The sequence below is a fragment of the Malaya genurostris genome, chromosome 3 (genome assembly GCF_030247185.1).
Source record: "Malaya genurostris strain Urasoe2022 chromosome 3, Malgen_1.1, whole genome shotgun sequence".
Taxonomy (NCBI): Eukaryota; Metazoa; Arthropoda; class Insecta; order Diptera; family Culicidae; genus Malaya; species Malaya genurostris.
In genome coordinates this window covers 153,137,483-153,150,209 of record NC_080572.1, presented here as the reverse complement: position 1 = coordinate 153,150,209, position 12,727 = coordinate 153,137,483, and the positions used below count along the sequence as shown (strand labels likewise).

General features: G+C 38.4%; 1 protein-coding gene across 3 annotated transcripts in view; it reads left to right on the top strand.

Moving 5' to 3' along the window:
• LOC131435110 (unconventional myosin-XV) overlaps positions 1-12,727 on the top strand; it is a 536,922-nt gene that overhangs the window by 213,225 nt on the left and 310,970 nt on the right. For all 3 annotated transcript variants that reach the window (XM_058602644.1, XM_058602646.1, XM_058602647.1), the window contains 2 exons: positions 10,408-10,648; positions 10,713-11,728. In XM_058602644.1, coding sequence (XP_058458627.1) covers positions 10,408-10,648; positions 10,713-11,728 — 1,257 coding nt within the window. The remainder of the gene's footprint in view (positions 1-10,407; positions 10,649-10,712; positions 11,729-12,727) is intronic.

The following is a 12,727-nucleotide window of genomic DNA, read 5'->3' as shown; positions in this document are numbered from 1 at the left end:
GAATAAACTTTTCTGAAAGATTAAAATGACAATTGGTAATATACATTCAGTCTGATTCATGACACATGACACAGTTCACTAACATTTCAAAAGTAACTGACAGCTTTATAACATCTGGATGGAAACCACACATAAAAGAAGTGAAACTCTATGAATAATGATCATATGATCATACAAATTGTTCTATAATTCAATAGTCGGAATTCTCAGTTATTTATCGCATTGAATGAAGTTTCATTCAAAATGCGGCTGGCGATTTCTTTCAATGTACACTTGAAGGAACACAAGCTCATACTGACTCAAAAACATGAATTATAGCTACTGGTAGTGAAAGATGACGCGGAAAGTCTATTCTACAGCAGCGTGAAACCTTCTAAATTTAATTTTGTTATGCCTAAATACTTTAATGATATAAATTATTTTTGCATTCAAATTCAACAGTATTCTTAGATGATGAATGGTTCACCAGCGATAGTGTGCTTGAATCACTTATACTACTGATGAATTATTTGAACGAATTGCTTATATTTGAGAAAAAAGAGAATACTGCATACTCTTTTTCAGAAAGGTTTAATAGTATTAAACGTAATACGGCACGCTCGTCGGCAAGTATGTATGGAATGGTTCGTTCTCCAATCTGTTCACTCGAGTATATTTCCTGCATCGAAGCCGGTAACTCAGTCTGTTGGTATGAGTGCTGTAGCTGCGCTGAACCGTTTTGTTGCAAGTCCCTCGCATTGATGAATGAATGGTGAAAGCTCTGCTACTGACTAATAAATCATTAAGTGCGCTTTTGTGTAATAAGTTATCTCTGGAATCACACAAAGGGAAGCCTTTCTTGCTAAGGGGCTGTCCATAAAAGACGTCACGCCGCAAGGGGTAGGGGGGTGTTTCATAAAACGTAACCTTTTGTGACAGGGGGGAGAGGTTTTTGGAATGTGACGTCCAATATTTTCAATGAGCGCATTTTTGAAATACCTAATTATATTACTGCTTTGCCCTATTTCCTGAAAAAATCTCCACAATAAACGTTTACATTCTATAGGAAAACGTGTATTTGTTGATGTAGAAGGTTCTTCTTGTAAATTCGGAAATGAGTGATGCAGGAAATCATTTCTGTTGTGATCAGCAAAAGTGCACGCGAAATTAATAAATTCTGCCTAATATGAGTAAAAAAGAAAAAGATGCCTTCAAACGGTTTAACTTAAGTTATGCACTGACAATTTTTTCAGTAATTTGATTTTCTAGCATTGATAATAGTATATCATAAGAATTCCTCTTATCTGATTTTGATGCAGTTTATTCAATTGTACCCCATTTGAAAAAAGGCGGGAGATCAACGATTTCAGACGTAGATCATGTCATGTCTTATCTTGATCATATGTGATTTTCCTCCACCAAGATCAAAGCTGATCGAATCATCCAATGATTGAACCTACATAAATCAAGAATCATTTCAGCTCAAAATCACGGAAGATCAGTACCGATATTGATCGATGTGATTTAAAATTCACTGATCAACTCATCATGAAAAGATTCTCCGGCAGTGATCTCGTATTGATGAGGTTTTGATCTTTATTTTCTCAGCCCTGTATGCTACACTAAGGAAATATTATTCTTTACCTAAAACAATAATATATCTGTGTACCCCTAGTAGGAATAAAACAGATGATTTAAATGTTTCATCAATTCCAACCAAATACTTTTGTTAATTTATATAATTGATATTAATAAAATAATTCCGATGATTTTGTAGTTTTAGGGATATTTTTTAATCTAATGACAGCATGTAATAAATTTATTTTTCTCTCATATTTGTATGGTTTGTCATACGTATTGGTATTGAGATGAATTTTATTTATTTTGAATTCGTGACATGTGACATAGAGGGGGTGGGGGGTCTTTGCTTCTGTGACAATTTGTGACAAAGGGGGGATAGGGAGTCAAAAATCGTCAAAAAGGCGTGACGTCTTTTATGGGCAGCCCCTAAGCCAATCGAAGTCAGTGGCACTCACAAGTACTCTCAAGCACTCATACGTTTGACATCTATCGTGCGTCACAACGAATACAATGGTAAAAAGTAAATGCGAAGCCGTTGTTTGTTTTGATTCCTCTAGTACCCGAGGTACCAAAATAGCTTGTCGATTCTGCTTTAAAAGTTTCAATGTGAAATGCGTCAATCTAAATAACTCGCTAGCTAAATCTATTCGTGAATTCCCGGGAATTTTCTGGTTGTGCACCCCGTGCCGGGAAATTTCCAATCGCAACGAGTTATCAGAAGAAACTATGCAGTTAATACTCCAACGTACTACCTCAGCGCTGAAGATGATTAGTACTTTGACGGATACTATGCAGTCATTTTGCCGCTTGCACTTCAATGTTTGTAATATAACTAGTTGTGTCCATCGATCTGTATCATGAGATCCAGTTGAACGCTATGTCAACGACAGCACTCCATTTCTTGAACGTCTTGATGACCCACAACTTAATCTAACCAACCTCTTTGAATCTATACTGGAAGACACTAATAAGCGACCTCGAACCAGCAGCACCAGCAGACCATCTCTATCGCAGCCAGATAAAATCCCGAGAGTCGACCTTCCAGTTTTAAATAAATCTATTTCGCATTCTACAACCCCGTTTGTTTCAGACACAAATAAAAGCAATTCCTCAAATTTGATAACTTTTCCTACTGATGAAAATGCTAGTATGGACACCACTACAATGTCAGCTGCAACTGCAGTCACTACTGAACACACCACCAAAGAGGTTACACCACACGGACCACAATTCAATTCAATTCATATCCATTCTTACCACCAAGTACCAATGCCACCATCACCTTCACAAATTCGACTAGTACGTGCAACACCGATACCCCCTTTGGAAATGCTGTCACACCGGTAATAAATTGGGTCGCTCCATCAGTCAACACTGTTAGTAAACCATTCGAGTATGCAGCCGATGCACCGAACATCCACACGAATTTTGTTCCATGGCAACGTATTATTTCATCTCAATCTAATAACCTGATCAGCAATGCAGGGCACGCTACGATACCAATAGGTAATACAAAACATGTATCAGTTATTTCTAACATTCCTTACGTAGGCCCCACGCAGTTCCAAATAGTTGATACTAGTCGCAAACAGGTCAAGTGCATTGTACCTCCTCCGACACCTATTATAAAAAGCACAGGCTTAGCCAATACCCAGAGCACCACACTTCTGGTAGCTGCACCTCAGACTCTTAGCAACATAAACAATAGAAATTGGTACTATCTTAGCAAATTTTTACCGAGTGAGTCAGAAGAAAATATCATACTTTACATTCATTCCAAAACTAAATGTGATCGTAGCCAAATTTTGTGCTACAAGCTCGTCAGTCAGTACCAAGATAGGCCACTATCATTCATCTCTTTTAAATTAAGTGTTCCGCAAGCTTACGAGCAACAGATTACGTCACCAAATTTTTTGCCGAACGGAGTAGCAATCACTTCTTTTTTAGAGCGCAAACCCGAACAGAGAGCAGAGCAAACTTATCTTTCCCTACCCCTACGCAGATCAATCCCCTCTCGGCCCCCGTACAAACAACAAAATTTGCACAGCACCAGTACACAAAATCCCCTCGGTTGTTTCTACCCGCTCCACGTCTCTTTCGTCAAACTGCCCCCCGCACTCCAATAATGAACTCGTTATTATCGATTCCGCATCGCACATCCACAGAGACACTGGTTTGAATATTTAATACCAGAATATTGGGGGAATGAACCGTTCTATCAACGACTATCATCTTGTATGTACTGACGCAGAATACGATGTATATGCCTTTACGGAAACCTGGCTGAATGAAAATACGTTAAACATGCAGATCTTCGATCGTTCTTACTCCGTATACCGGCAGGACCGTAACTGTCAAAATAGTTGCAAAAGGAGCGGTGGTGGAATCTTGATCGCCTGTCGCTCAAAATTCAATTCTCGTTTGGTGCCTACCTTAAACTGCGACAATGTCGAGCAAATTTGGATCGCTATCACGTTCCCACTTTTTACGCTATACTTGTGTGTGCTTTACCTCCCTCCTGATCGCGTGAATGATCTAGACCTGATCGAACAGCACCTGAGTTCACTTTCATTGATAAGCGATACTATGCGTTTAAACGATAAAATCGTTATCTTGGGGGATTTCAATCAACCCGGTATTAAAAGGATTCGAGGTTCTTGCGATTATCTCTATCCGGATGTGACGTGCACTACAAAATCGCATACTTCAGTACGACTGCTCGATGATTATAACACTGCTGGTCTAGTTCAGTTGAACGATAATTACAACAGTAACAATCGCCTCCTAGATCTGTGCTTTGCCAGTCATGAATTGTCTAGCCTTTTTTCTGATAGCGATTGCAATTCCGTTGCTACGTTATGGTCTCATATAATGTCGTACTCAATCGAACAATTCATACCCAAAAAAAAATTCGACGAGAATCGGTTCATCCTCCATGGTCTAATATGACATTGAAACGTTATAAGCGCGCTAAGCGGTCTGCGCTGAGAAAATTAACTAAGCGTCCTTCGATCCAATTACGATCTCATTATATGCACCTTAACAACCGCTATAAACGATTGAACAAAATATTACATCAAAACCATCTTCTTCGTATACAAAATAATCTAAGAATAAACCCGAAACGCTTCTGGAATCATGTGAACGAACAGAGGAAAGAAACAGGACTACCAAACCAGATGTTTCTTGGCGATGCTGAATCATCGGCTTTAATTGATATTTGTAACCTATTTCAACGACATTTTAACAGTGTATTTTCGCACGAAATCTTATCCGATGATCAAATATCCAAAGCTATTATCAACGTTCCTCGTCGTTCTCCAATTGGACCACACCCTTTAATTACTGATATTATGATTGCAAAAGCGTGCTCTAAATTGAAATCATCCTTGAATGTTGGTCCGGATGGAATCCCCTCTTTAGTATTAAAAAAAAAGCTCGAACAGCCTATTAATTCCACTATTAATACTGTTCAACATATCACTTAATTCAGGAACGTTTCCCGACATCTGGAAGAAATCATTCATTTTCCCTGTGTTCAAAAAGGAAAACAAATCTGATGTTTCTAATTATCGTGGGATAGCCGCACTATGCACCGTATCCAAATTACTTGAAATTATTGTTCTCGAATTTGTTACGTATAACTGCAACAACTACATCTCTGAAAGTCAACATGGTTTTATGCCAAATCGATCAACCTCAACGAACTTATTAACTTACACATCCTTCATTATTCGATGTCTACAAGCACGTCGACAAGTTGACGCTATATATACTGATTTTTCCGCTGCTTTCGACAAAATAAACCATCAAATAACAGTTGCAAAACTCAATAGGCTTGGATTCGACGGATCACTACTTAAATGGCTATAGTCTTATCTAATTGGTCGTGAAATGTCAGTAAAAATTGGAGACTGCATTACAACAACTTTCGCAGTCTGCTCTGGAGTCCCTCAAGGCAGTCACTTGGGACCATTTTTATTCTTGCTCTACCTCAACGATCTTAATTTTATATTGAAATACTACAAACTATCTTACGCAGATGATTTTAAACTATATTATCCAATAAAATCACCTGACGACACCATATTTTTGCAGTCACCGCTTGATATATTCGTGAACTGGTGTATTAGCAATAGAATGGTTTTAACTTCCTCGAAATGTTCCGTTATGTCGTTTACTCGCAAACACTCTTTAATAAGGTACGACTATAACATTTCGCAGAACATACTTAAACCTGAGTCTATCGTTAAAGATCTAGGTATAATTCTTGATATCAAGCTAGATTTCAAAAGTCATCCAAGCTTTTAGGTTTCGTTTTCCGCATCACCAAGAGCTTTGTCAATGTACATTGTCTAAAAGCATTATATTGTTCTTTAGTCCGCTCGACACATGAATATTCAGCTGTTGTCTGGTCACCTCATTATGAAATCGACATAGAGCGGATTGAAGCCATTCAGCATAAATTTGTTAGATTTGTCATGCGTAACCTACCTTGGAGAAACCCTGCTAAACTTCCTAGTTACATAGATCGCTGTAAGCTTATTGACTTGGATCGGTTATTTGTTCGTCGAAATATCTCCAAGGCATCTTTCGTAGCTGATTTACTTCAATCACATATCGACTGTACGAAGCTTTTGCAGTTGATTAATCTCGATATTCATCGACATAATCTACGTTCCCACCCCTTTCTTAGATTACCTATTGCAAAAACAAATTATGGGTACAATGAACCATTCTCCAATATGTGCCGAACTTTCAACAACTGGTTCAATGTTTTCGACTTTCATATATCTCGAAATATGATTAAACGATTGTTTCGTAATCACTTGTTAGATTAGCCTTACGTTCAGTATTTATTTTGTAACCGACAATATTGTTTTTTTCGTTCAACCCCCATTTCGTCTCTCCACCATTTTAATTGGACACTAACTAGATTTGCTAGCAGAAATTAACCCGGTCGTACCTTCCTCTTTTTCTCTGTCTTCTGCCATGCTTTCTTCGATCACTAATTAGATCTACATGCCGATTCTAACATAGTCGTTTTCTTTTTCTTCCACCATATTTTTAATCACTAATTAGATCTACATGCCGTTTCTAACATACTCGTTAGTCCACGCTCCTTTACCACCTCTTCCACCAACCCTCGTACTCCATTCGCCTACCCACTTTTTTCTTCTCTCTCTCTTAACAAAGAGCACTATCACTGCCATGTAATGCTTGGTGCCATCAACTAGTTATAGGGTTTTAGATTTAGTTTTAATTGTTAATTTTGATTGTTAGTTCTAATTGTTAGTGTTAAGTCCAAATGTATCTGTTGGATCTTTGTAATCTGTTGATACTGATGAGGAGGTTTTATGCCTGATGGAGAGAGAGATTGCCAAATTTCATTTCCATCGGGCTTTTCCCAGCTCCCAAACAAATAAATAAATAAATAAATAAATGAAAGCAATGCAATGCAATCATTCATCCCTTTATTTCTACGGATTCCAAACTGAGTATATAACAAGTGTCGAGATCAGTTCGGTTTCACATCTCATCCAAGTCAGTCGATAAACCAAAACCGCTTACGGTCGGGACAGAAGAAACCAAATACAGTATTGTGTAGTGAACAATAGAACGATCTCGAAATGAGCGGACCAAACGAACAAAAGCTACCGCCGGTACGAAAGAATACAATTATTGTTGACTTCAGACAGTGCAAAATTCGACCTTCGATACGAGAACTTGAAGGTTTGCTTAAGGAGCAAATGCATCTTGACATTAAACGTGTGCATTTAATTCAATGCAATAAGACCAATAATGTTGTTTAGAGTTCTATAAAAAGTTGGATGCAATTCAATTCGCTAAAGACAATAATAATGTGCACTATGTGGAGCATGAAAATATCAAGTACAACATTCCAGTATATATGGAAGATAGTGCTAAAGAAGTGCGTGTGCATGATCTTCCCTCAAGTGTCATCGATTCTTATATTCGCGCAACTATGTCCCAATACGGAGAGATTCTCTCTATCGAAAAAGAAAAGTGGAAGAATTTTTCCCCGGTATTCTAAATGGCGTACGTTTGTTACGCATGCGCTTGAGGAGGCCTATACCTTCTTATGTGACATTCGGTCAGGATACAAGAATACCGTGCAAATCACTTGTTACCTATGACAATCAGATGACTTCATGTCAATATTTCCAAAAAGCTGTTCACTACGGTAAGCCATGTGATAAACCGGACAAGGAGACAACTATACCAAAGGACAACGGAGCTTCCTTCACACCAACCCCAAGCAACCCCAGTACACCTGTGACAGTCACCAACAACAGTGAAGCATCCCCTTCAACGAAACAATCCAACGTATCCCCTATAGAACAAAGTACACAAGCTGCAATTAACAGCTTACCATCTAACCAACCAGCAACTGCAAACAATGTACATCAAGGCGCATCTACAGCAACTAGCAACAAAATCAACAACAATACCACGGCAATGGATGACGAGACGAACCACGAATAAACTGCCCCTCAATCCTCGCAGGAGGAAAATGGAAGCTCCTCTTCCCCTAGAGAAAGGGTGACAACGAGATCCAATACAAAAAAAAATTATCTAAAAACTCAGCTAAATCGGCCACGTAAAGCTTGTGCGCAAATAGGCCTGGACAAAATATCTTTGAAATAAAAAAAAATTGTCGAGATGTTGAAGAATAATGTTTTCGAATAATTTTCTGATACAGGACAACATGGCAATTGGTCTGTATGAGTTGCGATTGGAAGCTGGTTTCCCCGGATTTTGAATGGTGACAACTTTCACTTGCCTTCAGTCAGCTGGAACAATGTTTTGCTCAATAAAATCGTTGAACAATTCCAACAAATGTCCTTTTGCGAAGTCGGGCAGATTCTTCACAAAGTAGTATTTAATTTTGTCCAACCCAGGAGCATTATTGTTACAAAACAAGAGTGGTATAAAAAATTCCATCATTGAAAAGGGGATTTTAATGAAACCATTATTTGGAGTAGACTCCCGAATAATGCTCTGCATAAGAACAGAATCTGGGCAAACTTTCCTAGCAAAGTCAAATATCCATCGGTTCGAGTATTCTTCACTCTCATTTCCCACGTTACGAATCCTCATTTGTCTGTCCGTGTTCCAAAGAGTGCTATTTGAGGTTTCTCTAGACAAACCTGCATGCTCTTTTACTTAGTTTCTAAAACCATGATTTTTTCAAAATTCTGAGAGGTTCCTCCTCCCCGTTTTAGAAACGTTTTGCAATCGAGTATAGCCTCTGAGCACTCTTTGTTCCACTAGGGGTTGGGGGCCTTCTGTTAGTCGTTGGCCCAAGAAAACGTTTAGTATGGGATTGTTTTTTGGCCTACAGAATCGAACAAACAAGGAAGTCATATTCTTCAAGTAGTGAGAGCTCTTCCATTGCGGCTAGAGATACTACTTTGGTATATAATCCAGTCTATATTTTTTGTCAAATCATATGGAATATTAACTGAAGTAGCAATGCAATTGCTACTGCTAATTGAGACGATGATTGGTAAATGATCGCTACCGTGTAAATCAGGAAGTATCTTCTAGGAGCAAACTAGTCGAATTGAAGTCGAGCAAAGAGATAATCCTGATGCACTTGGACGTGCAGGAGATCTTGGTGTCCGTGACATGCTACCCATTTTGAATACTGTCATGTTAAAATTTTCGCAAATATTATATATTGAAGATGATCTGTTATCATTGTAAACGGAACCCCTCATAATTCTGTGTGAATTGAAAACCCCCAGAATCAATCGTTCTTGGAGGAATAAAAACCGAAGATATACAAATGTCTTTTTCTCAAATTATTCATCAAATGATACAAACCCTGAGAGAATTAGCCATTGAGCTGAAAAGTTCTAGCTATTGAGAAAAATGCCGTTATGAAGGTCTTTAAGGGTTTAGAAATATATGAAAATCCGTTTTACAATTTCCGAAAACTTCAGTAATCCTGTTGGTGGCTGTCAAGTGAAACTGTCTGAATTAATATCATTTTCTGTGTTAGTTCCTGGATTGGTTTGTGAATTTGACAAACCAGAAGTCACAGTCTTTGGTTTTAACTTTTGTTGTTTAAGACGGGAATCTTCTTTTTAAAGGTGAAACAAAAAGCCGAACAAGAAGACGAATTTATCGACATAAAAATACAGGGTCCGGCACTTGAAGTGTAACCAATTAAAAAACCCATAAATTCAGTTTGGAAAATTACTTTTACTTAATTCAAAGTACAAAATGTGTAAAAATAATACAAAATTCAGAATCAATTCACTTTTGCTCGATATGACCACCTTTTGCCTTGACTATGGCCTTGAGACGGTCAAAAAACGAATCGCAAGGTGCCCGAATGTGACTTGCAGGTGTATTTTGGCCCACTCGCGGACAATAACATTTTTCAGCGCCTCGAGACTGGTGTATCTTTTAGTTCGGACTTTGCTCTCCAAAATGGCCCAAAGAGAATAATCCATTGGATTCGCATCTGGTGAATTCGAGAGCCATTGTGTGGACGTGATGAAGTTCGGAACGTTGTTTTTCAGCCATTCTTGGTTCACTCGAGCTTTGTGAGACGGTGCCGAGTCCTGCTGAAATGTCCATGGTCTGCCACCGAAATGTTTGTCTGCCCACGGCTTCAAAGCAACCTTACAGTGGTGTTCTTTATTCATTTAAACGTATGTATTTATTCTGTGATAAGGATTTTTTTTTATAATACAAGACCGTTGAAAAAGCATTGCAACATATTCTGTTCCATTTTTTTCTTGTCTGCTTTGTTAGGATTACATGATAAGATTGAATGCAGCTGAATTAAATTAAAGTAAACAATTTTTTTAGATACTACCGCCTGCTCCTACGGGCCCGGCTCCTCCTCCACCAATTCGTCCGCCAAATACGATGCCTCCAGTACCACCACCGCCATTAAACCCCAGCTACTCGAAGCACTTACAACTTAATCTTCAAGAAATTCCTTCTTTTGTTCAACGACAAGAGCGGGACACTTTCGGAGCGAAAGATCCGTTCAACGATTCATGGAGTCGTTCTGAAGCAGCTAAACTTGAGTTAGTATACGAAACGAGTAAGTTATGCATGTTTTTTTTTTAAATGTATATACTAAACAAGATTTTTTTTTTGGGGAAAAGACTTCAAGAAAGAAATAGCACTGCAAAGAGAGAGATCTAGATCCCGTTCTAGATCAAGAGATCGCGAGAATTTTTCTGAATCAGTTTGGGATCGTACAGAAGTTGAAGGCCCACCATCTACTAACAGCGATCGTGAAAACAAAGAACGCGAAAAACGCGATCGCAATTATGAAATGTCACAGATACAACGAGAAAAGGAAAGTAACAAAATATATCAACCATCCCAACCAAAAGAGCGATCTACATCAATGACCAGTAATCATCAGTCTGTAGCGACCTTCAAAACTCATATGGTGCAAAAAAGTGTGCAAGAAAAGGAGCGCAAATTATCAACAACAACGCTGTCTACAGTTACTAACGACATGCTAGATGGAAATGACATGCCTGTACACGATCCACCCGCCCCAATCATGCCTTCTCCATCTCCACCATCGTTAAAAAATCCTGCTGCTGCCTGCCTCACTTACAATAAAGTGGCATGGAAACTCCGTGTTCGAAAAGAAGTTTTTCGTCCTAGTGAGTCTGTAACTGCACCTGCTGCATTAGACTTATTGTTTCAGCAAATAACTGCCGATGTGTTTAGTATAAACCCTTGTATTCGTATATCTCCACCAGAAAAACGCGCGGCTATAAATTTGTTAAATAGTCACGGTGTGAACTCATGCGAAAACACTACTGCGCAAGTTAGAGCAATTGTAAAACGGCATCTTCTAGACATGGCACGTAGTTGGCCGCTATATTTTACTCGCATTTTCATATTAAACGGTTCACCGTCTATTTCTGGTGGTACTCTATTAGCTGTTTCGCATATCTCCATGTATTTAGCAAGAAAAGAGCAGGATTTTATTTCCGTTCAAAAAATTATTCCATTCACGGATTTGCAGAGTGTTACGACTTTACCTAGACCGTCAACCTTTCAACTTGTATTGAAAAATGGAGCTCGTTTAGTTCTTCATGCACCCAAGGCAACTGCTATACAAGGCATGATACAATCCTATCTAATGGAATATCGACAGGTATGTATATTAATTTTTCTGTTATATGATCGTAAATAAAGGTTGAATCAACATTAAAGTCGTGGGCACAAATACATAGTTTCCAGTACTTTACATGTCAGTTTTTCCTTAGGTGAATCGTACTGTAATATATGCCCTGAAATGAATATATTGCTGTATATTGAGAAAATGAGAACATATCAGTGTTAATAGCAAGCATTTTTTTGCCTTTGGCAAATTTATATTATTGACTCATCGAACTCTCAAACTCTCTTCCCGTCAAATTCCAACTATTTATAGATCTGACGTTCAATATGTGGTGTTTCGAATCGCAATACGAAAAACCAAGTTCTCTTCGTTTGGCGTTTAACCTAAGTTTGTGTTTAGGGTACATAACCGCTTTTACTTTTCTTCACGTTTCGTCTTAGACTCACCAGTGCAGAGTAAAAACTGTTCCGCATTGACGCAATTGTTTTTATTACTGCACACTTAGCAGCACGGTTCTGTGTTAATGCTTTTACACTATGGCAACAATCGTGTTTAAGTGTCCGAATATTCTTAATGACCGGACTTTATCCTTCTGTTTTCGTGGTAGAAACACTAATAAAGAGAATGAATAATCTTCTCAATCAATCTCTGATTCTCTGATATATTGTATAAAACACTTTACTTCGGTTTGCTGATATATTAGATGGAACACTTTACTGTTCTAATTTTTCTGAAGTTTACTGAAGTTTACTGAACTAAGATTACACTCGACGCCGTCTTGTTTCATATAGCTTCTTCTGGGCTCTACAAACTGAAACTGAAACCAGTGTCCATGAAAAGGTATTTTTTTGCTACTCGTCGAGGTTACGCTGACGTGAAGGCTTGCTTGAAAGGTGACGAGTTTTTCCTTCACGACTGGGTTGCTATTTTTGCAATGCTGCGAGTTCAATGAAATTTACTGAAAAACTCTGGTGAGGGCGCTGCACGCTTCGGTCAGACGATTGAAGAGCATTTTTGTAAGCCTCCTACCCA